The sequence below is a fragment of the Dipodomys merriami genome, unplaced genomic scaffold (genome assembly GCF_024711535.1).
Source record: "Dipodomys merriami isolate MVZ:Mamm:240054 unplaced genomic scaffold, mDipMer1.0.p SCAF_36, whole genome shotgun sequence".
Classification (NCBI taxonomy): domain Eukaryota; kingdom Metazoa; phylum Chordata; class Mammalia; order Rodentia; family Heteromyidae; genus Dipodomys; species Dipodomys merriami.
Window position 1 is genome coordinate 1,612,527 of NW_027205159.1, and position 27,457 is coordinate 1,639,983.

At 36.7% G+C, this 27,457-nt stretch overlaps 1 protein-coding gene across 1 annotated transcript in view; it reads left to right on the forward strand.

The window, feature by feature from the left end:
- Positions 1 to 27,457, forward strand: part of Eif5b (eukaryotic translation initiation factor 5B) — an 80,416-nt gene that overhangs the window by 26,981 nt on the left and 25,978 nt on the right. The window contains exons 2-9 of the mRNA XM_069988530.1: positions 5,895 to 6,020; positions 6,118 to 6,202; positions 7,079 to 7,745; positions 9,213 to 9,430; positions 9,785 to 9,935; positions 17,825 to 17,923; positions 18,897 to 18,986; positions 20,708 to 20,782. Of these exons, the coding sequence (XP_069844631.1) occupies positions 5,895 to 6,020; positions 6,118 to 6,202; positions 7,079 to 7,745; positions 9,213 to 9,430; positions 9,785 to 9,935; positions 17,825 to 17,923; positions 18,897 to 18,986; positions 20,708 to 20,782 (1,511 nt within the window). The remainder of the gene's footprint in view (positions 1 to 5,894; positions 6,021 to 6,117; positions 6,203 to 7,078; positions 7,746 to 9,212; positions 9,431 to 9,784; positions 9,936 to 17,824; positions 17,924 to 18,896; positions 18,987 to 20,707; positions 20,783 to 27,457) is intronic.

A 27,457-nucleotide genomic window follows, 5' to 3' on the forward strand; every position in this document is an offset into this window, starting at 1 on the left:
TTATTTTGAGCAGATTGTGACCCTGATCTCAACCAATCTGGGCAGAGGGGCAAGGCCTGCTGTGTTAGGAATACTTATCTGAGCAGACTGCCTACTCTGTATGATTGCTTGCCAGATTTTTTTTTTTAGTTGATAGTACACCCTTTTGCAGTAATAAATTTTTTCTTGCTGATAGAATTCTTTATTTTTTGTATATTATTGTGACTCTAATGGTTCTTGGAGAGCATATTTATAACAATGAGTAGTTGGATTACAGGGAAGAATCACCATGTCTAGCTTGTTTGTTGAGATGAAGTCTAACTTACTGGTTGGAAGCCTGAACTTTGTTCAGATAGCTTGTCACTTATTTTCCTTAAACTTTAATTTTTCTTATTTTTGCCTAGTTGGGATTATAAATGTACACCTTATCTTGAGTCTTTATTAAATTAAAATTTAAATAGATAACCCAAAAGTTACTGGAGAGAATTTTTGGCTTCTGAATCACTAAATACCTACCTTTTTAATTCTTGGGATACTGTATTTTGTAAAAACAATACTAGATTGTTGAGATACACTGGACTCTGAAATACACTGGAAGTTAGGTATACTGGTGAGTCCACTAGATGATATTTGTCCTTGATCTTGTACTCTCCTTTTTTTGTCTAATGCATCTGATACTTAAAAATACAATGGATTGAATTTATGGAAGTAATGATACATCTCACATACCCTTTGCATTGCATTGTACAGTGTTGCAATAACAATATGGTTTCCAATGCTTGTAAGGAATCAGAACTTCTTAAGATAGTTGTAAGGTTGTGGTACTTATTTTCTTTTCCTTATTTTTTTCCCAAGATGTAGTTCTTATCTTACTAATGGATTATACAGTGAAACAACACTATTGAGAATATAGGAAATAAGGACTGTTGGGATCAGCAGTTGCAAGTGGTGGGGGATATTATCTTAACAATGATTACTGTGCTTATCCCTCTCAGTGCCCCTCCCCCTTCTTCCTCTATGTGTGTAACTGTTGATGCTGGGTAAGAAGAAATGGAGGTTTCTGAGTATTTTGGTGGTACATGGCATGAAACCAAATAGAGTGAAAAAGGGCAGCAAGAGGGTTATGCATGGCCTTCTTTCTTTCAGCATGTTGATATTTGGGGTAGTTTCTGTTTGACAACTTAGAAGTTGACAGGAGGCAGAAAGGAGTGGTGTAGTTTGGATTTAGCCAATACATGCTTGTCTGGCAACATGTCATTTTTTTCAGGCTTTGATGTGGATTAGATAGAGGAGGAAATGGAGGATACTCTTTAACTACTGTGATAACATTCAAAAGTTTAGTGGCTTGAACTTTTTAAATCATTATCTTTAATAGTTCTGGGCATTGGTTCTGCCGAATTAAGTGTGTATTGTTTGGGGTCTCCTGTGCTTCTAGCCATGGGGCATGTAATGGAGTCATCTTAAAGTCTTCCTTATTCCTTCTCTTCTTCTGGTAGTTGGTGGTGGTCAGTTGGAGCTAGACCTGTATTTCATAAACCTAGTATGTCCATATTGCCTGGACATGCACATTAGCCTGGCAGTGAACATCCCAAAAGCAAGCTAATTCAATATGACCTGATTTAAGGTCTAAGCCTAGAAACTTAAATGTCATTTCAGCCAGATCCCTTAGATTAAAGGGGAGAGGAAGACAGTAGACCCTTACCTCAGAGTGTCAGAGAAATTTTGACCCAGTTTTAATTATTCTAGTGGCTGTGTAATGACATCTGTTTTAATTTACATTTCCTCCTTGCATCTCATGGATTGTGCTTGGTCAGATTTTCCCATTAAAAATTTATTGCTTTCTGAGCTGAGCATGGTGGCTTACGCCTATAATCCTAGCTACTCAGGAGGCTGAGATCTGAGGATCGTGGTTCAAAGTCAGCCAGGGACAAAAGTCCATGAGACTCTTATCTCCAATAAACCACTCAGAAAGCCAAAGAAGTAGTGTTGTGGCTCAAGTGTTAGAGCTCTAGCATTGAGCTGAAAAGCTGAAGGATAGGGCCCTGGGCCCAGAGTTCAAGCCCCAGGGCCCCTCCCCCCCAAAAAAGTGTGTGTGTCTATCTATCTATATATATTGCTTTCTGATACTGGATTGAAGGAATTTCTTATGCATTAGAGGAAATTCTCAACAAATATACAGCAAGTATTTTCTCAGTCTGTCTTTTGTATTTTGTTAACTGTCTTATTTAGCTTTAATCTAAGTCAAAAACAACTTTTAAACTTCACAATGATAGTTATCATTGAAAGGATCCTTCACATTCATCTCAGCGGACCACAGGGAGGCAGGCAGGCACTGGAGAAAGATTATCATGTTTATTATAGGAGCCATATTTCCCAGGAGAGGAGGGAGCACCGGGCACCCTTCACTATCTAAGTTGCCGGAGGGTCTTGGCTGAGAGTGAGGGAGGGGTCAGCTGTTTGGTGGGAACCAGGGCTGGGAGGAGCTCAGGTCTGGGTGGAGCTCAGGACCAAAGGTGGGCATAATGCTTACAATCATTATCTTAATCTACATTGCTTATGAACTCTTATCAGGTGATATGAACATTTCTTTCTTTTTGCTTAGTATTGGCTGTTCCCTCTTTCTCTCTCATTCCCTTCCCTCCCTCCCATCACTGCCATTGAGTTGCTTAGTTTACTTTCATCAATGTCCAGTATAGCTGATAGACCCCCCTGCTATATTTTTTCACTCGCTTTCCACTGATTCTGTGCTCTGCTCCCACCTTCCCTCAGGTGTACACATATATACACCATATATGAGGTAAAGAATATAGTCATCTAAAAATTGATAAAACAAATTAAGAAGAGGTCCTTTGTTTCTTTTATTTTTGCAGTTCTTTTCAGTATGCATATTTCTATATACAAATGAAGAGTTTCTTGGGTATTACAATTTGGCGCTTTTCTCCTGAGACTATCCTCTTTTGGTATCACCATATATAGGTAACTTTAGTCCTGTTTTACTTTGTCGTATCTCATTGCATTTTAATTATGTCATCCGCATATCAGGGAGAACATGTGCCATTTGTCTCTGATCTTGGTTTACCTCACTCAGCATGATTTGTTCTAGTTCCATTTCCTTGCAAATGCCATTATGTTATCCTTTCTAATGGCTGAGTGTAAAATTCCATTGTATATAGGTACCACAATTTTTTGATCCATTCATCAGTATTGGGGCATCTGGGTACTTTCCATATCCTGGCTATTGTGAACAGTGCAGCAATGAACATGGAAGTGCAGGTATTCTTGTTGTATCCTGTTTCCTGTTGCTCAGGTAGATGCCTAGGGGTGGTATGGTGGGGTCATAGGGTATGTCTATGTTTAGTTTTCTGAAGAACCTCCAGATTACTTTCCAGAGTGGATGTATTAGTTTACATTTCCACCAGCAGTGCAGAAGGGGGTCCTCTTTCCCCACATTCCCACCAGCATTGCCTGATTTTAGGATATAAGCCATTCTGACTGGGGTAAGGTGGTATCTCAGGGATTTTTTGTTTGTTTGTTTTTGTTTTTGTTTTTTGCATTTCCTTTATGGCCTGGGATGAAGAACATTTCCACTTGTGTTTCTTTGCCATTTTAACCTCTTCTTCTAGGAAGTCTCTCTTTAGCTCCCGTGCCCATTTAATTATTGGTTTATTAGATTTGGGAGGGAATAGTTTTTTGAGCTTCTTGTATATATTGGATATTAGGCCTTTGTCTGATATATATCTGGTAAATATCTTTCCCCAATTGGTTGGCTGTCTTTCTAGTTTGTTAGCTATGTCTTTAGCTGTGCAGAAACATTTTATTTTAAGGTAGTCTCATTTGTTGAGTCTCTCTCCAATGTTAACTGTCTTTAAAAAATTTTTTTAGCCTGGGATTGGTTGCTCTTGCCTGCAATCCTAGCTACTGAGGAGGCTGAGATCTGAGGATCATGCTTCAAAACCAGCCAGGGCAGGAAAGTCCATGAGACTCTTATCTCCAATTAACCCCTGGAAAACTGGAAGTGAAGCTGTGGCTCCAAGTGGTAGCCAGCATTATGCAAAAGAACTCAGTGCCCAGGCCCCGGGTTTAAGCCCCACAACCAACAAAAAAATTTTTTTTTTAGTTTGGAGATTGTGTGTAGTCACATGCATTTGTAAGAATACAGGGTGATTTATGTATGCTGTATTCAATTTTTCCTAGTGGTAACAACTTGTAAAGCTATACTGTGTTATGAAGTAAATGTTAATATTGATGAAATCCAGTAGTAGTGGTACTCACTAGATCCTATGTTGAAAATGAACTATACAACTTGGGGATGGGACAGGAGGGAAAAACTAGGAGATAGGGAAGAGATGATATTCTCCCCTCTAAAACAAATGAATTCATTATTTGACTTCGTAAATGTAGCTCTTCTGTATATCACCTTTTTTTTTTTTTGGGTCCGGTCGTGGGGCCTGAACTCTGGGCCTGGGCGCTGTCCCTCAGTTCTTCAGCTCAAGGCTAGCGCTCTACCACTTGAGCCACAGCGCCACTTCCGGCTTTTTTCTTTTTGCTTATGTGGTGCTGAGGAATCGAACCCAGGGCCTCAGGCATGCAAGGCAAGCGCTCTACCACTGAGCCACCTTCCCAGCCCTGTATATCACCTTTATAATAACAAAAAAATTGATGAAATCCACTGATCACATTCAAGTTCACTTGATTTCATTTTTGTGTTTTTAGTGTTTTGTTTTGTTTTAAATTGTCCTGTCTGTAGATTTGTATATCTATTACCACAGTTCAGATAAAGGACATAATTCAAGGATTTGCTGTGTTGTCTGTTTGTCACCACATAAGTACCCTCAGTACACTTCTACTCCTGTGGTTCCTAACCTGTGGTAAACTGAAAATCTGTTCTACATTTCTAAAAATTTGTCTTTGCAATAATATTGTATTCATGGAATCACATATGCATAAAGATTGAGAAGATTGGATCAAGTTCTATCCAAGAAGTTGTATATGTCAAAAGTTTCATTAAATTTTATTGCTGAATAGTTCTGTGGAATTGGAAGCCACAGTTTTTAAGTTTTTGGCTATGTAAATGAAACTTCCATAAAAATTTGTCAACAAGTTTCTCTGTGAACCTAAATTTTCTTTTTTTGTGATGTGGCACGCACACACACATAGATTGGGTGAACAATTTTATATTTCTAAAGCAGTGTGGATAATTCAGTTCCTGTATATTCTTCCAGTATTGTTTATTATCACACTATAGGAAGGATGACATTTTGATTGTTGTGGTGTTTTTAATTTCCATTTCCCACATGGTGAATAATGCAGAATATCTTTTTTGTTTTTTTGCTTTTTTTTTCTTCAATGGATGTACTGGTCCACTGTATAAATTGGATATTCCATGTCTTTTGCCTGTATTCTAATTAGTTGGTTTGGATTTTTGCTGTTGTATTCTTTAGGTGAAAATGGTGATAAATCATGAAATTTTGCTGTCTAGAAAAGGACAGAAAAAAAAGTAAATGTCCAGATACTTAATATTATTGTTAATCAAGAATTGAGACCTCCTTTTAAGATTTTTGTTTTATAAATAGCTTCATACACTTGAATAACTTCAGTACACCCTCACGGATCCCTTTGGTATCTACTAGAGTTACTTCTTTTTCTTGGTTACTTGGTATTTCTGTTGTTTTGTTTTATTTGGTAGCTTTCATGCAGCTCTTCCTGATTGGACTAATCTAGAAACTTTATTGAAGTAGATTCAGGGAGTTGATAAGCAGATGTAAACTCACATTGTTGTGAACGAACTTTGTGAATTTTTTCCTACTTGTTCTACATATGTATGAAAAGATTTTAAAATGATACATTTCTATGAATTACATATAATAGATTACTTGTTTTTGAGTAACACCTAGTTCCTTGTTTTCATTTTTAAGTACCAAGGATGACATTGATCTTGATGCCTTGGCTGCAGAAATTGAAGGAGCTGGTGCTGCCAAGGAACAGGAACCTCAAAAGTCAAAGGGGAAAAAGAAAAAAGAGAAAAAGAAGCAGGACTTTGAGTAAGTATGCTTAAATACATTTGAGTTTTTTTTAGCCCTGATACTGAGGTCACTTAATAATTTCAGTTCTTCAAAATGTGTTGTATTCCTTTTCTAGTGAAGATGATATTCTAAAAGAACTAGAAGAATTGTCTTTGGAAGCTCAAGGCATCAAGGCTGACAGAGAAACTGTAACAGTGAAGGTGAAAGACACAGATTGACTATTTATGTTTCTGTTCTGTTCTAATGTTGGTTTTGAGAGCTATATTAGGAAACTAGTAAATGTAGATACGTTAAATTTCTGTAAAATATGATGCCCAATAGAAAAACGTTTTTAGGACAGAAATAATGTATTTTAAAATTTGTCAAGATATAAAGATGCTTTATTTGCAATTCTAAAGATACTTAATGGCATTTTGCATGTCTATAAAACTGATTTTTGAAATGTGATTGCAGTTGCAATCACATTTATAAATTTTCTTTTTCAACCTTTGAATTTGAATATGCCTCAGAGTAATGGAGAAAATGGTAGATACCTTTCTCCTTTATTTTGAAAATAGTTTCATATAGCGTTTCATATGTCATTAACAAAAGTCAATAAATGTGGCTGGAGATTACTGTTTGTTTTAGCACACCTGGATTTTGAAATGTGAATGTGAATGTCAGATGTGTGTTTGACTTTATGGTTTTTTTTGTTTGTGTTTGTTTTTTGGTACTAGTTCTGGGGCTTGAACAGGTCTGGGCTCTCTGTCTCTGAGATTTTTTTGCTCAGGGCTAGCATTCTACCATTTAAGCTACAGCTCCATTTCCAGCTTTTAGGGGTTAATTAGAGATAAGCCTAGATTGGCTTCAAACAGACAATCAAATCTCAGCTTCCTGAATAGGATTATAAAAGTGAGCCATTGGCCCATGGCTCAGTCTTATGTGTTTGTAAAATAAAACTATTTTGAAATAATTTTGAGAGTTAAAAAAATGTATACTTAGTGAAGCACGTGAATCTGAATCTGAGGGGATCTCAGGGTTTTTTTTTTTTAGATTCGCATAATTTTGTTAATATTTCTAACAGTGAAAACTTTTAGCCAACAGAAAACAACGAGGAAGAATCTGCATCAAAACAAGATAAAAAAAGGAAAGGACAGAAGAACAAAAAACCGAGTTTTGATGATGATAGTGAAGAATTGGAAGATAAAGAGTCAAAAGCAAAGAAGAATGTGAAACAAAAAATAGAAATATACTCTGGGAGTGATGATGATGATGATTTTAATAAAATTTCTAAGAAAGCTAAAGGGAAAGCTCAAAAATCAAATAAAAAGTGGGATGGGTCAGATGAGGATGAGGATAATAGTAAGAAAATTAAAGAACGTTCCAGAGTAAATTCTTCAGGTGAAAGTGGGGATGAATCAGATGAATTTTTACAGTCTAGAAAAGGGCAGAAAAAAAATCAAAAAAATAAACCAGGTCCTAACGTAGAGAGTGGCAATGAAGATGATGACTCCTCCTTCAAAATTAAGACAGTGGCACAAAAGAAAGCAGAAAAGAAAGAGCGTGAAAGAAAAAAGAGAGATGAAGAAAAAGCGAAACTACGGAAGCTGAAAGAAAAGGAAGAATTAGAAACAGGTAAAAAAGACCAGAGTAAACAACGAGAACCTCAAAAGAAGTCTGAAGAGGAAGGTATAAAATCCAAAGTAACCCTTGAGACTGGCACTGTCTTTGAAGAGAAAGGAGAGACTCTGACAGCTATAGAAGGTTGGTAATAAGCAGGTATAAGAAGGTTGGTTCATGCTTAGTCTAAGTTGTGATTATTATGCCTCAGTATCACTTTATTATTTGTCCTTGGTTATAAAGGACCTTAATTATAAAAGCCTTTAAAAGTTACATCTAACGAGCTGGATACACTGGTACACATATACACGTCTACTACTTGGGAACCAAAAGCAGGAGGATTAATTGAAGGCTGAAATTTAAAGTTTGTATGGACAGAATAGTGAGAACTCTGTCTTTTTTTTTCTTTTAACCAAAATATATCCACCCAAAACTACTCTTTTTATGTCATTGCTCAACGTTTACATATAGTATAAAATATTTTTTCAGTGATTTATTTATACATTGGAGGTTTTGTAGAATTTTGTGAATACTATTTGCAGATAACAACTTAAATGTTGTCAAAGAGAAAAATATACTTTTTGAAAACTGAGTGTCAGATAATACCTTTTAAGTCTTTTCCTATGAAAACATAGAATCAGTCTGAAATACAAAGTAATATTATTTTAAAATTAGTTAACATCTTTTAAATTATAACCAGTTTTAAAAATAAACATAACTAATTCCTTTTTATTTGATCTGAAGATCAAATGATTCCTATAGAAATTAAATCTTAGATTTCAGAATGGGTTTTCTTAACAACAGAAAACTTTTCTTGGTGCTGGTTCTAGGACTTGAACTCAGGGTCTGAGAGTTGTCCCTGAGCTTTTTTATTCATAGTTAGTGCTCTATCACTTGTGCCACAGCTACACTTCTGGCATGTGCGGGGGTGGGCAATAAGAGTCTCATGGACTTTCTTGTTGGGGCTGGCTTCAAACCTCGATCTTCAGATTAGCCTCCTGAGTTGCTAGGATTACAAGCATGAGCCACCAGTGCCTGGCTTAGAGTAAGAAGCTTTTAGTGCAAAAAATTGATACTTTTTTTCTTTTTAACTACTGCAATTTTTATTATCTGAGAAACACAATAAGAGTGAGTTTGAGTTCATGTAGTATAGTTATGTATATTTTTTTATTTTGTCATAAAATAGATTTTGTATAGATGTGCAAGTAGCTATAGAACTTAAGTGGAAATCAAGTCATTCTTTAGAACTTCATGCAAGTGTCTGTCATGTACAAGTCACTCCCCCAGGTTGCCATAGATGAAGACTCCTGAAGTACAATATTGCCCTTTTAACTTAACAACAGCTTTGTAAGTAGATTGAGTAAAACTGAGCTGTTCTAGGTACCAAGGTGCATAAAATGCCTTGATACCCACAGTCCTAGCTCACTGATGGCATCAGCTTTGGCCTGTTGACAGTCCTTGAATTGTACCAGTTTTCCTCATTACCATAGGGAACTACTTTGTTCCTTTGGACTAAGCCTCAGACTGTATCTGGTTCACACATTGACTGGAACTCTTATCAGCTGAACCAGCCATGCCTCTAACCCCTACTTTTTTTATTCTTTTTGGTAGATGACAATGAAGGAGACAAAAAGAAAAAAGATAAGAAGAAAAAGAAAACAGAAAAGGACGAAAAAGAGAAAGAAAAGAAAAAAGGACCTAGCAAAGCCACTGTTAAAGCTATGCAAGAAGCTCTGGCTAAACTTAAAGAAGAAGAAGAAAGACAGAAGAGAGAAGAAGAAGAACGGATAAAGCGACTTGAAGAATTAGAAGCCAAGCGTAAAGAAGAGGTATGTTCTTCATGAAGTTGTTAACATTGATACTATCTTTTATTCAAAATTGGTTCCCTACAGAATATTGTTAATCTTATATTTCTAAAATGTTCATAGTTGTATAGCAATTCAGTTATACTATTGTTTTGGTGTAAATATTAACATGAAGAGCTGCAGAAAGTCTATTTCATGTAGAGACAGATTACTTATGTAATCTGTTACATAGTGATAATTCATAATGTTTTAAGTATTTTCATTTGGAATCTCCTAACAATACTGTGCATCTAAAGAGCTTTAAAGTTTGGGAAGTTCACATTGATACCTATATATTTTTTAATATATTTTTAAATTCTGACATGCATTCTTTCTTAGGAACGATTAGAACAAGAAAAAAGAGAAAGGAAAAAGCAAAAAGAAAAGGAAAGAAAAGAACGTTTGAAAAAAGAAGGGAAACTTTTAACTAAATCCCAGAGAGAAGCCAGGGCTCGAGCTGAAGCTACCCTTAAACTTCTACAGGCTCAAGGTAAGTGGTGCTTTTAATTAGTTGAACCATTTGGGAGTTTTCTCACGTAGAGATACTGTAGTGTTCAGAAGAATGGAATTGAATCAAAAGAATTTCTGTGAAAAAGTCAGGAAAAATGTAAGAATAGTTATTATTTCATCATTTTGGAAGATAACTTACATACTCAAATTGTATCTCTTTGGTCAGTGGGTATCTAATTCAGACTGATTTCTTATTACTTTTTCACATCATGACACGTGTTCTTTGACTTCTATACTTTCTGTTATAAGTCAGCCAAAAAAGTCTTCTAATACTTTCTGCTTAAATCTTGATCACCTGTTTAACAAAAACGTCTTGGTTCTTTTAATAGTTAATGATGGCTTAGGACGACAAATTAGGCATTTAGTTGTGTTTTCCAATGGATAAAATGATTAAAAATAGTCACTGTACTACTGAGAATATGTTGGATCTTTTCTAATTTTTTAATCCCTGTATTTTATATATTTTTATATTATAGTCATTTTTGGACTTAGGGACTATACTTTGGACTGTATTTACAGGTTTATTATGTACTTATTTTGTAAATTGATGTATACAGTAATAAACTGACATTATTCATTTTTCTCCTCATAAAAATCTTATAGTTTAGTTTCCTGCTGTCACCTAGAGTAGAGATGGTGACTCATTGGGTGTAAGTAGTGTGTTTAACATACCAGAGCTGAAATTAATCATTGTATGTTTGGCTGGAAGTAGTAAATATAGATTTCAAAAAAGCACATTTCCCTCTTCTGCTGTTACTAGGGTTTAAACTCATGCCTCATACTTTGAGGGAAGCATTATATAGCCATGCCACTAGCCCAGTTTTTTTCATGCTATTTTTAGGATAGGGTCACACTTATTGCCTAGTGTGCCCCTGAGGTTATCACCATTTTTAGGAGTCCTGTGGTTGCTGGGATCACAAGTGCATGCCACTGTCTTATTTTCCTTCCATGGAGACAGTCTTACATAGTTTTTCTGCCTGAGCTGGCCTGAAATTGCTATTCTGCGCTATCTCTGCCTCCTTTGTGCTTGAGATGATCATTGATCACCACTGCACCTATCTGTTGAGAAGGAGCCCTATAAGCTTTTCTGCCTAGCCTGGCCTTGATCTGCATTGCTCCTGCTGTCAGCCTCCCAAGTAGCTAGGATTGCAAGCACAAGCCACTGGTAACCAAAATTGTATTAAAAAAAAATTTAATTACCTACCCATTTGGCTACCTAATTATGGCTTGGAGACCTAGAAAGAGGGGTCTCTTAAATTTGAGAAGACATTCCTTTATTGTTTATCCTATTTCTCTTGCTGTTTTTGCCCAAATGTGTGGCTCTTCCCAACAATCTGGGAACATAAAACTCTTGACAGCTTCACGTTTTGGCCAGAGGAACCAGGAAAAACCTCTTGAGAGACACAGTGTAAAGGAAATTACAGGGTTGAGAAGGCTGGAGAACCAAGGCCTAATGATTCTGTTTACAAGCTGACATAGCTCCTAGGTTTATCAGGGATTGTCTGTGTTTAGAACAGACCCAAAGAAGCATAGCCAAGCTTCTAAAACTGAACTGAGCTATAAACCAATGACCAAGACCTAGACTGACTTCTGAGTGACTCATGTGCCATGTAAATACTGCTTCTAAGTATGCTATGAAAAGCCAGCTATAAATATTCTGATTCTTCTCCACTCACTAAAAGTAAATAAGCTAAACCAGTAGATAAAGTAGAATATTAAAATGTTGTTGGATAATCCTGAAGACAGAAGAAAAGAGAAAGAAAAGGAAACAACTAGAGGAAGCAAATATAAACAAAATGGTAGACCCAAAATATTACTCATTACGTTAAATATAAGTAAAAATGCTAATATATACGTTAATATGTTAAAAGGCAGATTGTTTGAAAATGAGACAGTTGTGCTTTCTGTAAGAAATTCTACATGAAATATAATACAAATTAAAAGAACAGGAAAAGATTTACAAAGCTAACATTAGAAGGAAGTTGGAGTTACCGTAATTTGAAATCTACTCCCCATATTATATAACAAAGTTATATTTTCAAAAAGTTATAATAATCTTGTGTCTATGTACACCCAACTTAACATTTTCACCAAGGTAGATAATTTCTTGAGCCATACAGTAGACTTTTCTAGCCTGTCAGCAAGATCTCTTGTCCTTAAGTTTGAGTATTCATTCAGACTTAACATAGCTAATAAGCCAGGAGTAGTGAGATGAGAGTGTCATGCTTCAAAGTCCAGCCCATGTAAAAAGTTGATGAGACTTTACCTCAGCCAACAAAAAGTTGGGTGTGGTGGCATGCTGCTATCATCCTAGTTATATGCAGGATATTTTCTCTACTCTCCCTGTCTCTCTCAGCTAGAAAGGGTGGAGGAGAGGTAGAGGGTAGAGGTACAGGGTGTTATAGAAAGCAGAAATGTAAATGTGAAACAGGTAGAATGGGATTTCAGTCAACTGTTGAAACCTGTGAGCTTACGCCTGGCTGATGCAATATGTTTTCCTATATTAAAACTAGAAATAAGGTAGAATTAAATAATAGAATATATCTGGAGCTGGGACTGCATGAACCTATAATTCTGTTATTCAGGAGGTGGTGGCAGGAGGATTAAGACCAGCGTGAGCTACATAAGTTCCAGGCTGTCCTAGCCCAAATAGGAAGATTCTGTATCAAACCAAAACCAACCATCCAAATAAAAGATACACTTGGGAAAAACTCTCAAGTTTTTGGAAATTAAGATACTTTAGTCCCTGAGTCAAAGAAAAGTCTTAAATTGGAAATTTGAAAATACCTTGGATCAGATGAAGATGAAGTACATACTGTCCACATTTGTAGAATACAGTACACAGAACAAATACAGTACAGAGAGGAAAGCAAGCATGACATGTTTTAGAAAGAGCTTCAAATCCATAAGCTAAACTTCCATGTTAAAGACTAAATTGAGCAGAAGGAAAGAAATAATAAAGTACACTAAACAATGAAATGGAAAACAGAAAAATAATAGAAGCAGTTAGATGAAGAGATTGTTCTTTAAAATGATCAATAAAATTGATAAACTGACCGATAAAAAATATATTGTCAGGGCTGGAAAGGTGGCTCAGTGGTAGAGCGCTTGCCTTACATGCATGAGGCCCTGGGTTCAATTCCTCAGCACCACATAAGCAAAAAGAAAAAAGCCAGAAGTGGCACTGTGGCTCAAGTGGTAGAGCGCTAGCCTTGAGCCGAAGAGCTGAGGGACAGCGCCCAGGTCCAGAGTTCAGGCCCCATGACCGGACTCCCCCCCGCCCCCCCCAAAAAAAAACAAAACAAACAAACAAAAAAACCCAAAAAGCTGGGCACCGGTGGCTCATGCCTGTAACCCTAGCTTCTCAGGAGGCTGAGATCTGAGGATCTTGGTTCAAAGCCAGCCTGGACAAGAAAGGCTGTGAGACTCTTATCTCCAGTAAACCATTAGAAAACCGGAAGTGGCGCTGTAGCTCAAGTGGTAGAGCGCTGGCCTTGAGCTGAAGAACTGAGGGGCAGCGCCCAGGCCCAGAGTTCAAGTCCCACGACCGACAAAAAAAAAAAAAAGATCTTGTCAGAAAAAAAGCCACAGTAATCAAAACCATTATCAGGGGTGAAGGTATCAAGATAATTATAAGGCATTACTCTGAATAATTTTATGTCTATAAATTTAAAACTTAGTTGTAATAGAGAGACTTTTAAAAGGACGTGAGTTGCCAAAACTTGCAAAGAAAGTAAACAAAGAAACAAGTAAATAATCCCATTATGCATTGTAAAAATCGGCCTTATCTATTTAAATTAATCAGGTTAATTTCCAATTAGGTAAACTCCATATGGACATTCTAAAATAATTAAGGATGAAATTAGACCAGTCATAAACATTATCTTACAGAAATACCCAGCTTGGGGCTGGGAAGGTGGCACAGTGGTAGAGTGCTTACCTTGCATGCATGAGGCCCTGGGTTCGATTCCTCAGCACCACATAAGCAAAAAGAAAAAAAGCCGGAAGTGGTGCTGTGGCTCAAGTGGTTAGAGCACTAGCCTTGAGCCGAAGAGCTAAGGGACAGCTCTCAGGCCCAGAGTTCAAGCCCCCATGACCAACAAAAAATAAAAAAATAAAAAAAAAAAAAGAAATGCCCAGCTTGTTTTATGAGGCCAGCATTACTGTTATTACATATTGAGACAAAAACAACTTAAGAGAAGAAATATATAGATTAATGTGCCTTATGAACTAAAAAATTCTCAATATTTTGCACTTTTATTCTAGCAATAATATGTATATTTATACATATTTACATACAATGGCAATCTATCTTGATAATAAAGCACATTATCCTGGGAATAAAAGGATGACCTCAGTATTTTGAAATGAATGAAAATGCTTTTCTATATTGACAATCTAAAAGAAAAATTACTGCTGGGCGCTGGTGGCTCATGCCTGTAATCCTAGCAATTGAGGAAGCTGAGATCTGAGGATCACGGTTCAAAAGCCAGCCCGGGCAGCAAAGTCCATGAGACTCTCATCTCTAATAAACCACTAGAAAACAGGAAGTGGCACTGTGGCTCAAGTGGTAGAGCACTAGCCTTGAGCTGAAGAGCTGTGGAACAGTGCCCAGGCCCAGAGTTCAAGCCCCATGACCGACAAAACAAAACAAAAAAGAAAATTACCTTAATAAATGAGGAAAATTATTTGTCAAAATTTATTATTCAGTGTTTAATAAATATTTACAAACTGGGTATAGAAAGGAATTCACTTACCTGGATATTAATAGTAGCTTCTTCACTTTGATAGAAGATACTTACACATAGGAAGCACAACAATTACACCTAATGGTGAACAACTCAGTTGTAAGCCTTAGCTTTATGAGGAAGTCAAGTTTGCTATTTTTTACCACACACTGTGTTGTACTGGTATGTTCCTCAACTCCCCCATCCCTCTTTTGACTCCCCCAAACCTTAGCACTAATAGGTGAGATTAAAAAGATAGCCGATAGCCTGTTGCTATCTATATAGGCTCATGCCTGTAATCCTAGCTACTCAGAAGGCTGAAATCTGAGGATCATGGTTCAAGGCCAGCCTGGGCAGGAAAATTGTTGAAACTCTATTCTCCAATTAACCACCTGAAAACTGGAAGTGGAGCTATGGTAGAGCACCAGCCTTGAGTGAAAAGCTCAGAGACAGGGCCTAGGCCCTGAGTTCAAAACCCGTGACTGACAAAAAAGATAGCAGATACAACTGTTGTATTTCTTCATGCTAACAATTAATATGTGAAAGTAAAAAATGTATAGTAGCAATCCAAAAAGGAAAAAAACAACATAACTATAAATCTAAATAAAGAATGTATATATGGAAAACAATACAACACTAATTAGTTAAAGAAGTCTTAGTAGAGAGATGCCATGTTTATGGATTTTAAGACTCTGGAATGTTTTTTGTTGTTGTTGGTTTTTTTTTTTTTTGGGGTCCGGTCGTGGGGCCTAACTCTGGGCCTGGGCGCTGTCCCTCAGCTCTTTAGCTCAAGGCTAGCACTCTACCACTTGAGCCACAGCGCCACTTCCGGCTATTTTCTTTTTTGCTTATGTGGTGCTGAGGAATCGAACCCAGGGCCTCATGCATGCAAGGCAAGCACTCTACCACTGAGCCACCTTCTCAGCCCATCTAGAATGTTATGTTAAGTTCTCCCTAACCTGTTAGATTCAGTGCTGTCAACCCAAAGCATGTTTTCTGTATATCTATAAACTTTTCTAAAAAGTATGTTTAAAAAGACTAACATATTAAAATAGCCATAATTTTGAGAAAGGAAAACAAATTTGGACAGCACAGACCATATTTCAAGATTTATACCAAAGTTAAAGGAGTTAATACTATGTTTTTTTGCAAAGGATAGACAAATAGTTCAACAGAACAGGAAGTCTATATATGGTCAGTTGATTTTTCTTAATTTTTCCTGTTAGAGGTGAATATAGTTCAATGGGTTAAGTATTTGTAGTCTTTGCCACAAGTGGTACTGGAACAATTGGACATTTGTATGTTAAAAAACAAGAAAAAAACCTTTTGTTAATCTCCATTCAAAGTGAACCTTAAATCTAAATTTACAACAGTCAAACTTTTAGAGGAAACATAGGAGAAAGTCTTCATGATTATTCTGTATTAGGTAAATAGTGCTTAGATATGACTTTATAATCAGAGAGAAAAATGAGAAATTTTGGTTCACAACTTTTTCTCAGCAAAAGACATTGTTAAGGGAATTCAAAGCCAGTACCTTCAAATCATATATTTGACAAAACATTAATCCAGTATGTAAAATCCTAGATATATAAAGATGTCTCAGAATTCAGCAAAACAAACCAACAGCTCCATATAAAAGTAGACAAAAGATTTGAACAATCCCTTTACCAAGAAGCTTATAAACACATGAAAATCATACACTGCCTAAATTAATCATTAGGGAGATTTAAGATCCCAAATGAGTTAGTAACACATAGCATACTAAACCTTTAAAATATACCTATACATAACGGTGAAGATTCACAGCAGTAAATTTATTAAGAAGGAAAAATTGTATGAGTACTAGGAAAACAATAGGCAGTTTAGCATAAAATTAAGTACGTTTGCTTTGTCTTATTACTTCTCTGAAATGGTGGGTAAACATGAAATAAACTAACACAAAAATGCTCAAATTTGCTTTATTCAAAATTATCCAGAATTGTAAATTACTTAGATGTCCCTCAGCTATTAAATGGATTAACAAATTGGTATATCCATACAGTGTTATTTCCTCAGCAATCGGAAGATGTTATACTAATACATGCAAAAACTGGATTACTCACAAGGCACGTACCTTCTACCTCTTCAGGAGGCTGAGAACTGAGGATCATGGTTTGAAGCCAGCTGGGGCAGGAAAGTCCATAAGACTCTCATTTCCAATAATCACCAAAAAGAAATGGAGCTGTGGCCTAAATGATAGGGTGCTATCTTTGGGTTAAAAAGCTCAGGGACAGTGCTCAGGCCCTGAGATGAAGCCCTAGGACCCAGCACCCACATCATTCCCCAAAGTGGGTTACTCATAAATCCCTGTAAATAATAAAGCCAGACTGAAAACTTCCATTTAATTGATATTTTGGGAAAAATCTAATGGTTAGGAGTAAAGAGCTGATGGTGTTGCTCAGCAGCCGAGTATATGAGGAAAGCTTAGCTGCAGGGAACAGCACAGGATGAAATAACTGCTGCTTTGTTGCAATGTGGTTGTAAAAATGCATTTATTAAAATTTTTATTGTTATGGAAACACAGATTTTAAGATGCCTATGTAAAAGTAGTTTTTCCATGCATAACCTTTTATATTTTAGGCTATATATCTTTGAGGTTATTGGAATGGGGTGCATGGGTGTGTGCTTGCATCCTGCGGCTTGAACTGTGCCTCAGTGCTGTCCCTGAGCTTCTTTTGCTCAAGGGTAACTTGAGCCAGAGCTTCATTTCCAGATTTTTTTTAAAAATAGCTTATTAGAGATAAGATTCTCATGAACTTTCCTGCCTGGGCTGTCTTTGAACTGTAGTCATCAGATCTCAGCTTCCTGAATAGCTAGGATTACAGGCCTGAGCCACCAGTACCTGGTTTGAAATAAGTAGTAATTTTATTGTTGTTATTATGGTGTTGTATAGCGGGGTTACCATTTCATAAGTCAAGTAGTAAGTACAATTATTTTTAGAAAATATTACCCTGTCATTAACTTTCCCTTAGTTTCCCCACTTTGTCCCTGCCCACAAGTTGCATACTTGATTTCCACATAGTATGGAATGTTATCTTTTAAAAAGCTATGTCTCAGGTGTTATGTCAAGTGTATAAGCCTAAAGATTTTGTTTATTTATCAGGTGTTGAAGTGCCATCAAAAGACTCTTTGCCAAAAAAAAGGCCAATTTATGAAGATAAAAAGAAGAAAAAAACACCTCAGCAGCTAGAAAATAAAGAAGGTTTGTATTAGTTTTGGAAACTATTTTGTTTGCTTTTCTTCATATCTTTCAATGCACTGTCTTTTAAAAAACACTGAACTCATTTGTGTATACATGGGCATGGTATTGTGCAATATATTCCACTCCCGAATAACACTCCCAGAACTGCATTTTGAAATTTCTTATACCTTGTTTCTTTTTATTGTCATACTTCATTTAAATGAGAGGCTAATAGAAAAAGTACTTTACTTTGAAAAAATGGGCTACTCTATGAATAGTTATTAACTTTAATGACCAACAATAATAACTTTTTTGTGATTTTGTATTTCATTCCTTGAGTAGAAAGAGTAGTTTTTTTGTTTTTTTTTTGTCAGTTGTGAGATCTGAACTTTGGGCCTGGGCACTGCCCCTCAGCTCTTCAGCTCAAGGCTAGTGCTCTACCACTTGAGCCACAGTGCCACTTCCAGCTTTTTCTGCTTAGGTGGTGCTGAGGAATCGAACCCAGGGCCTTATGCATGCAAGGCAAACACTCTACCACTGAGCCAATCTTCCCAGCCCAAAGAGTAGTTTTTTAACAATACATCAGCTGATAAATGTTGCAGAAGAAATATGTGATGTTGTGGGGATTTTGTTGTTGTTTTTATTTTTTGATTTGGTGTTGTTCTTGGGGCTTGAACTCAGGGCTTGGGTGCTGTCCCTAAGCTTTTTGTGCTCAAGACTAGTGTTCTACACTTGAACTACATCTCTACTTCCAGCTTTTTTGGTGGTTAATTGGAAATGAGAATTTCATGGACTTTATCTGTTCAGGCTGGCTTTGAACTGCAATCCTCAGATCTCTGCCTCCCGAGTAGCTAGGATTACAGGTATGAGCCACTGGCACCCAAGACATAGGCTCTTATTACTGATTTTTTTCAATTACATATTGAACAGGGTATGTTACCAGAAATAACACACTGCAGAAATATTATTAACTTGATGTGTGCTTCTTTTTCAGTGTCTGAAGCAGTGGAATTGAATTCTGTTGTAGAAGTTATAGAACAAGGAGTACCAGAAAAAGAAGAGACACCAACCCCTGTTGAACCAGGCCAGTGGCATTAGGGAATCAATTGATTATTGTTAGATGCTGTTATTGTATCATAAGTTATCTTAGGTATCATTAAGTATTTTGGAAACAAATACATATTTTGTTTTTTCCCTTTTTATTTATTTATTTTTGTCGGTCCTAGGCTTGAACTCTGGGCCTGGGTGCTGTCCCTAAGCTCTTCAGTTCAAGGCGAGCACTCTACCACTTGAGCCACAGTGCCACTTCTGTTTTTTTGGTGGTTTATTGGGGATAAGAGTCTCATGGACTTTACTGTCAGGGCTGGCTTTGAACCATGATCCTCAGTTCTTAGCTCCTGAGTAGCTAGGATAACAGGCGTGAGCCACTGGCACCCAGCTTAGATAGCTTTTTTTTAAATTTTGAGCAGTAGACAAATGAGATTACAATGTGTTTTTTTCTTTAGTAACAGTAACTATTCTTTATTTTCTTTGTTTTTAATCTATGGGTTGAAAATCTCAAGGCCTAAAAATTTAAGAACTACAGAAATTTGCATTTTAACACCATTTTTTAAAAAATATTTAACACTGTGTGTGTAAGGAAAAAAAATCTCTGACTTTTTTAAAAAAAATTTAAAGTTCTCCTTCATGAGATTGATAAGACCATAGGCTAGATAAAGGTATGTTGAGTACATAATCACTTATGTACAAACTCAAGAGAATATTCAGTTTTAAGACAGGATCAGAACAGGCTGAAGAAACATCACAAATAATGAGAGCTGATTTTCTTACCTTTCTCTCCTAATTGAATATGGTAATTTCACATGGGTAGGCTTCAGCTTAAGGTTAAGATAATGAAATTAACTGGGTGTTGGTGGCTTGTACTTTTGTATTCTTACCTACTCAGGAGACTGAGATCTTAGGATCACAGTTCAAAGCAGGAAAAGTCTGTGAGACTCTTACTTCCAATTAACCACCAAAAGGCCAGAAGTGTAGCTGTGGTTTTAAGCGTTAAGATGATAACCTTGAATGAAAAATGCTCATGGACAGTGCCCAAGGCCCTGAATTCAAGCCCCAGGACAAGCTCTTGAGTGCCCACACATCCACCCACACTCTCCTCCCTTCCCAAAGATAGTGATATTAGAGGAATTGGAGATAGAATCCCATGTTCACTTTCCTTTCTTAGAAGTAGTTTTGTCTAGTTGCATTTTTAGTAAAAGGAGAGTAATTGTTAATAGAGAGTATTACAGTTTTTCATATTAAAATTATTCCAGAATTTCAGCACCACATTTATTTTTTTCCTAGAATAGAATAATAGTTCTGTATCTTCAACTTTGAAATATAATAGTTACTTGTATATATCTGTGAAGGCTAAAGCAAAATGAATAATAAATTATGTTCATAAAGTATGAGTTGAAAGTTCAAAAAGATGTGAAATGCATTCTTCTTAAAAATATAATGTATTCATATATACTTTTTAGATAAAAGAATATTTTAGCATTTAAATTTGTAAAATTTTAAATTCTTTACATATGCAGTTTAGGTTAAGTTCTGGTATCTTGAGTATGTATTGTGAAATAGTGAAATATTTATTAATAGTAAATTATAACATACTAACTACATTGAAAAAGTTAATTCCAAAGAAAAGGTGCATGCATAGTTTTACCTATTTAAATCATTAAAACATTAATGTCACAGCGTAGTTTTCTTTTTTCTAAAAGTGTCATATTCTTAAATGATTTTTGTATGTTAAATGAAAATTTACAGAAGAAGAAGAAGAAACTGAGGATGCTGGATTGGATGATTGGGAAGCTATGGCCAGTGATGAGGAAAGAGAAAAAGGTGAGTAATTCACAATTACACATTGATAAAAGCCAGTGGTCATTCAAGTTGAATGTATTTACATGAATCGTCTCCTAATTATGAAACATAGGTGTGACCCTTCTTGGGTTATGAGGACCAGTCTTGCTCTCTCCTTTGCTATAGTTAATAAATCCATTTCTAAAACACATACCTAGTATTTATAATACATTTCCCAGGGTGATGTTTAATATACTTTTTCCATGATTCTTAATAAAAGTAGCCTACAAAAAGGCTATTAACTTAAGAGTAACGAAAAGATACCAGGCATCAGTGGCTCATGCTTGCTATTGTAGTGACTCAAGAGACAGATCACAGGTCCGAACTAGCGTAGGCAGGAAAGTCTGTGAGATTGTTATTTCTAATTAGCCACCAAGCTGGAAATTGGACTGTGGCTCAAGTGGTAGAATGCTAGCCTTAAAGGAAGAAGCTCAGCAATAGTGTTCATACTAGATTCAAGCTCCAAGAGAGGCACCCCAAAAAAGTTAATGAAAAGATGAATACGTTTCCTAGTCACTTTAATATGTAAACTTTCTTTGTCATTACTTTCTGCCCTTTATTACTAGAATATCTACTTCCTTTACTATGATTTTTCTTCTATCTTATAGAGAATGATGTTTGACTCCAATTTTTTTTCAGACCCCCACCCTCATCCTTGTTTTCAAGCTACAATTAATTTTTAAGCATGCCCTCATGAAATTCTACAAATTCTAATATATTGGGTTTTTTTATATTTCTGTTTTCTTTATCTATGATTTAGTATATCTTTTAGCAAATGTAAGTGATCGGTGATTCTATGATTCACCCTTGAAAAACTTTTGAGTCTTGCTTTACAGCTTAGTATATGGTCAAGTAATAAGGATATTTCCTTGTGTACAGTGTCATCTCTTCACTCATTCTCTCCCATTCTCTTTCCTCTCCAACCACAAGTTGTATACCTCACTTTCATTAATGTCCAGTACGTTCCACTGCTGTACTATTTCACCCTTTTTGCTCAGATTTTGTGCCCTCCCTCTAATCTTCTACAGATATGCATGTGAATATACTGTATATAAGATAAAGAATACAGAATCACCAGCAAAAAAAAAAAAAAAAGCAAAGAGTTCTTTGTTTTTCTGTCTTTGGTGTTCCTTCCCATATATATATTATTTTATGTACATATGAAGAGGTAGTTGGGTATTACACCTTTGTGATGCTCTTCTAAGACTGTCCTGTTTTGGTGTCACTGTATGTGAGTATCTAGAATCCTGTGTAATTTGTTATATCTCAGTGTTTTAGATCTAACTTCTGCATATCAGAAAGAATATGTGCCATTTATCTCTGATCTTGGCTTACCTCAACATTTGTTCTAATTCCATCTATTTCCTTGTAAAAGAGGTTATTTTATTTCTGATGGCTTTTATTTTATTCTTTCTGTTGTACATATTTACCACATATTTTTGGATCTAAATATGTATTGTGGGGCATGTGGGCTGTTTCCATATGTTGGCTATTGTGAATAGTGTAGCAATGAGTCCTTATCATATCCTGGTTCATTATGATAAGGGTGGATGCCTAGGAGTAGAATGGCTGGATTGTAGGGAAGGTCTATTTTTTGTTTTTTTGAGGACACTCCAGACTGCTTTCCAGAGTGATTGTGCTAGTTTATATTTCTACCAGCTGTGAAATGTAGGGTTCCTTTTTCCTTACATCCCCACCAGCGTTTCTTCCAGTTTAAAATGTTGGCCAATCTAACTGGGATGAGATGTTTTGATTTGCATTTCCTTTATGGCCAGGGATGATGAACATTTCCTTACGTGTTTTTTTTTGCCATTCTTATTTTTTTTTCTGAGAAGTCTCTTCCTTCGCTCCCTGCCCATTTTGTAATTGGTGTATTAAGTTTGGAGGGATTAGTTTCTTGAGTTCCTTGCATATATTGGATATTAGGCCTTTGTCTGATGTATTGCTGGTAAAGATCTTTTCCTAGTTGGTTGATTTTCTTTCTAATTTGTAAATATGTCCTTAGCTGTGCAGAAACTTTTTAACGTAGTTCCCCTTGTTGAGTCTCTGTCCTATCTGTTGTGCCCCTGGGACTCTTCCTCTCTATACCTATAAGTTCTAATGTTTCTCTTACTCTCTGTTGCAGTAGTTTCAGAGTTTCAAGTCTGACCTTGAGGTCTTTGATCCACTTTGAATTGATGTTAGTGCATGGTGACAAGCAGGGATCCTCTTTTAGTTTTCTGCATATTGCTGCCCAGTTTTCCCAACACCAATTGTCAGAGGCTGTGTTTTTTCCACTGTATGTCATTGGTTCCTTTGTCAAATATTAGATGACTGTGAGTGTGTAGTTTTATTTCTGGGTCTTCTAATCTGTTCCTTTGATCTTTGGGTCTGTTTTTGTGCCAATAACCAAGCTGTTTTTGTTATATGGCTCTGTAGTAGAGTTTGAAATCTGGTATTGTAATACCACGGGCATTGCTTCTTTAATTGCTTTGGCTCTTATAGGTCTTTTGTTGTTTGATGTGACTTTGAACTGTTTATCAGTAAAGAACATCATTGGGATTTTGATGGGGATTGCATTGAATTTGTATATTGTTTTTGGCAATGTGGCCATTTTCAAAATACCGATTCTACCTATCCACGAACATGTAAGGTCTTTCCATTTCCTGGTATCTTCTTTCATTTCTTTCTTCAGATTTTTATAGTTTTCTCTGTAAAGATCTTTTATGTCTTTGGTTAGGTTAATTCCTAGGTTTTTTTTTTTTTTTGAGACATTGCAAATGGTTTTGTTTTTACAATTTCTCTTTCTACTTGTGCACTATTGGCATACAGAAAGGTAACTGATTTTTCTGAGTTAATTTTGTATCCAGCTACCTTGCCAAAGTGGTTTATCAGCTCTAGGGATTTAGGAGTGGAGTTTTTTTTGGCTCCTTTAGGTGTAAGATCATGTCATCTGCAAGTAAGGATAGTTTAATTTCTTTCCCTATGTGAATCCCTTTTGTGTCCTTTTTTTGCCTTAATGCTCTGGCTAAGAATTCCAGACCTATACTGAAGTGGAGTGAAGAGAGTGGGCATCCTTGCCTTATTCCTGAGTTTAGGGGAAATTTAGGTTTTCCCCATTTAGTAAGTATGATGTTGGCTGTTGGTCTGTCATATATAGCCTTTATTGTTTTAAGAAATATTCCTTCTGGGCTGGGAAGGTGTCTCAGTGGTAGGGCGCTTGCCTTGCATGCCTGAGGCCCTGGGTTTGATTCCTCAGTACCACATAAGCAAAAAGAAAAAAGCCGGAAGTGGCGCTGTGGCTCAAGTGGTAGAGTGCTAGCCTTGAGCTGAAGAGCTGAGGGATAGCACCCAGGCCCAGAGTTCAGGCCCACGACCAGACCCCCCCCCCAAAAAAAAAAAAAAATATTCCTTCTAAGTTTCTCCAAAGCTTTCAACATGAATAACAGTTGTATTTTATCAAAGGCTTTTTCTGTATCTATTGAGACTATCATGTGGTTCTGACCTTGGCTCTGTTGACAATGCTGGATTTCATGTATTGGTTTGTGTATGTTAAACCAGTCTAGTATCTTTGAGGTGCAGCCTGCTTGGTCATAATATATGATTTTATTTGTTTCTGGAATCTGTTGGCTAGTATTTTATCTGTGTTCATCAGAGAAATTGCTGTGTGTGTGTGTGTGTGTGTGTGTGTGTGTGTGTGTGTGTGTGTGTGTGTGTGTGTGTGTGTGTGTGTGTGTGTGTGTGTGTGTGTGTGTGTGTGTGTGTGTGTGTGTGTGTGTGTGTGTGTGTGTGTGTGTGTGTGTGTGTGTGTGTGTGTCTAGGGGTGTGTGTGTGTGTGTGTATGTGTGTGTGTGTTATGGGGCCTGAACTCTGGGCCTGGGCACTGCCCCTCAGCTCTTCAGCTCAGAGCTAGCCCTCTCCCACTTGAGCCACAGTGCCACTTCGGCTTTTTCTGCTTATGTGGTACTGAGGAATCAAACCCAAGGCCTCATGCATGCAAGGCAAGGACTCTACCACTGAGCCACCTTCCCAGACCTTTGTTTGTTCTCTTTTTTGTTGGATCCTGACCTGGTTTTGGGATGAATGTGATACTGACTTCATAGAATGAGTTTGGGATGACTCAATTTCTATTTCATGGAAAAGCTTGATGAGTAGATGTTAGCCCAGAAGCCTCCTCCCTCATGGCTTAACATGTTCTTTCCCTTAGGCAACACTAGGTCCATGTAGTAAAGGCAGCAAATAATTAGCCCTTACCCCCTTTCCCTGACAGAGTACCACTTTGGGATACCTATGACCATACAAGGAGTGGGATCTCCCAAATCCCCGAGGTTATAAAAGGTCATCTGAGACCATAGCTGGAACTTCTCACTTCCTCTTACCTGGTGAGAAAGGGGTTTTGCTAGTCTCTTTTTTCTTTTGTTTTTTTGTTTTTGTTTTTTGCTAGTCTCCTTACTGGCAATAAATCTTTCTTTTGTTCTTTGTACCTGGATGTCTACTTGGTTTTCTGGCAGAGTCTTAATTTACTCTAACAGTATTGATATTAATTCGTCTTTAAAAGTTTTACAGAATTCTGCAGTGAACCCATCTGGGCCTGGGCTTTCTCTTATCTTGTGTATTAGTGCCTTGTTTTGCTGGTTTATATCTTCTTGGTTTAATTTAGGCAGTTTGTACATTTGTAAATACTCATCCCTTTTTGGTAAGTTTTCCTTTTGTGAGTATAGATTTAAAAGTAATCCTTTATAATAATTTGAATTTCCTGGGTATTTGTTGTGATGTTTCCTGTGGCATCTCTGCTCTTTTTTTGGTTAATCTTGCAAGTGGTCTGTCAATTTTTTTTTCAAAAAAGTATCTTTGTTTTATTGATTTTATGTATAGCTTTTTTAATTTCTATTTTGTTGATTTCTGCCCTAATCTTTTCTATCTCTTTCCATCTAGTATTTTTAGATTTGATTTTTTTTCTTGTTTTTCTTGTAGCATGAGCTTAATTACTTGAGCTGTTTCTTTTCTATATGTGTGCACTGAATTGTCCCACTGGTGAAAGGAGTCACCAACACTTAGTCAGTAGGACTAGGAATCATTTATTAGCCATGGCCTATGACCTCCACTATACCAAGACAATGAAGACCAGCACCAGAGCTCCATTAAGACAGGATTTTGAAGCCACATGCAGGTGGGGATGTAAGGGATAGCAAGTGGGTTTACAAAAGCAGAGCCAGCAGTTAGTAATTACACATTTACAAAGCAATAAGCCAAAGCCCATCCACAAAAGCAGTAAGCCATCCTTGCAGACATGTTGGTGCTTTAGCAGAAGGTGGGAGCTGCTGCTTACTAGGCTCCAAGGCCTGGAAGTAGGGCAAGCCTCCCTTTGATTTGCAACACCTGGCCTAGGGGGAGTGTGAGCTAGGAGGGCTCTGCTTGGGAGAAATGCAAATATCATAGTCTTAGGTTACCTTCCCAAACTGTGGAAAGCATTGAATAGCTCCCCAAATGGCCTAAAGGTAGACAGGCCATCCTTTGAATGCCTAGAAGAGCCACCTTGGTGCTGAACTCTCTACTTCACTCAAGCCTGTATTTTTAATTAACATTTGGCCCTATTCTTAATACAAATGGTCAGACCCACAGTCTTGTTCTCTCAGGGTCTGTATCTATGTTTCTCAGGCTACCCAGTTAAATTTCCTTCTTCCTTGGTCAACCAATACCATATCTGCTTAATTTGACCTATTCCTAACATGCACCTAGAGGTATAAACTTCCCCTTCAATGCTTCTTTTGCTGTGTCCCAGGTTCCACTGTGAGTATTTTCATTGAATTGTAAGAACTTTCTAATTTCTCCTTAATTTCTTCTGTGACCCAGATGTTATTCAGTAGTGTGTTATTAAGCCTCCATGTGTTTGAGTGCTTTCTGCAGGATGTTTTTTTTGTTGAGAACTAGTTTGATTCCCAGTGGTCAGATAGGATGCAAGGAGTTATGCCAATCCTCTTGTATTTGCTTAGGTTCTTTGTGTGTACTATCATATGATCTATTTTGGAGAATCTTCCATGGGCATCTGAGAAGAATGTGAATTGCGATGTTGTTGGGTTGAATACTCTGTAGATGTCTGGTAAGTCCATTTGGGTTATGGTGTCATTTAGTTTAGAGGTTTCTTTGTTTATCTTTTGTTTCGTTGACCTATCCTTTGGTGAGAGCAGGGTATTAAAATCTCCCACTGTTAATTGTGCTTGGGTCTGTCCTGTTTTGTAAGTTCAAAAGTGTTTGTTTAACATATTTTGGTTCTCCATTATTTGGTGCATAGATTTCCTCTTCATGGATCATTCTCTTTATTACTATGTCATGACCTTCCTTGAATCTTTGTACTGACTTTGATGAAAAGTCTATATTTTATCAGGTATCAATGTGGCTTACTCCTGCCTTCTTGCAGGGTACTTTTGCATGAAAGATCATTTTCCATCCCTTCACTAGTAGTTGGTTTTTATTTTTGACTGTGAGATATGGGACTCTTGGAGATAAAAAAATGGATGGATCTTGTTTTTTGATCCAATATGCTATTCTTTTTCTTTTGACTGTAGAGTTAAGTCCATCAGTATTTAGGGTTATTATAATGAAAAATATGTAAAGTTTACTGCCATTTTCTTGATTTCCTGTATTTTGCTTCTTTCCTCTTCCTGTGCTTACTAAATT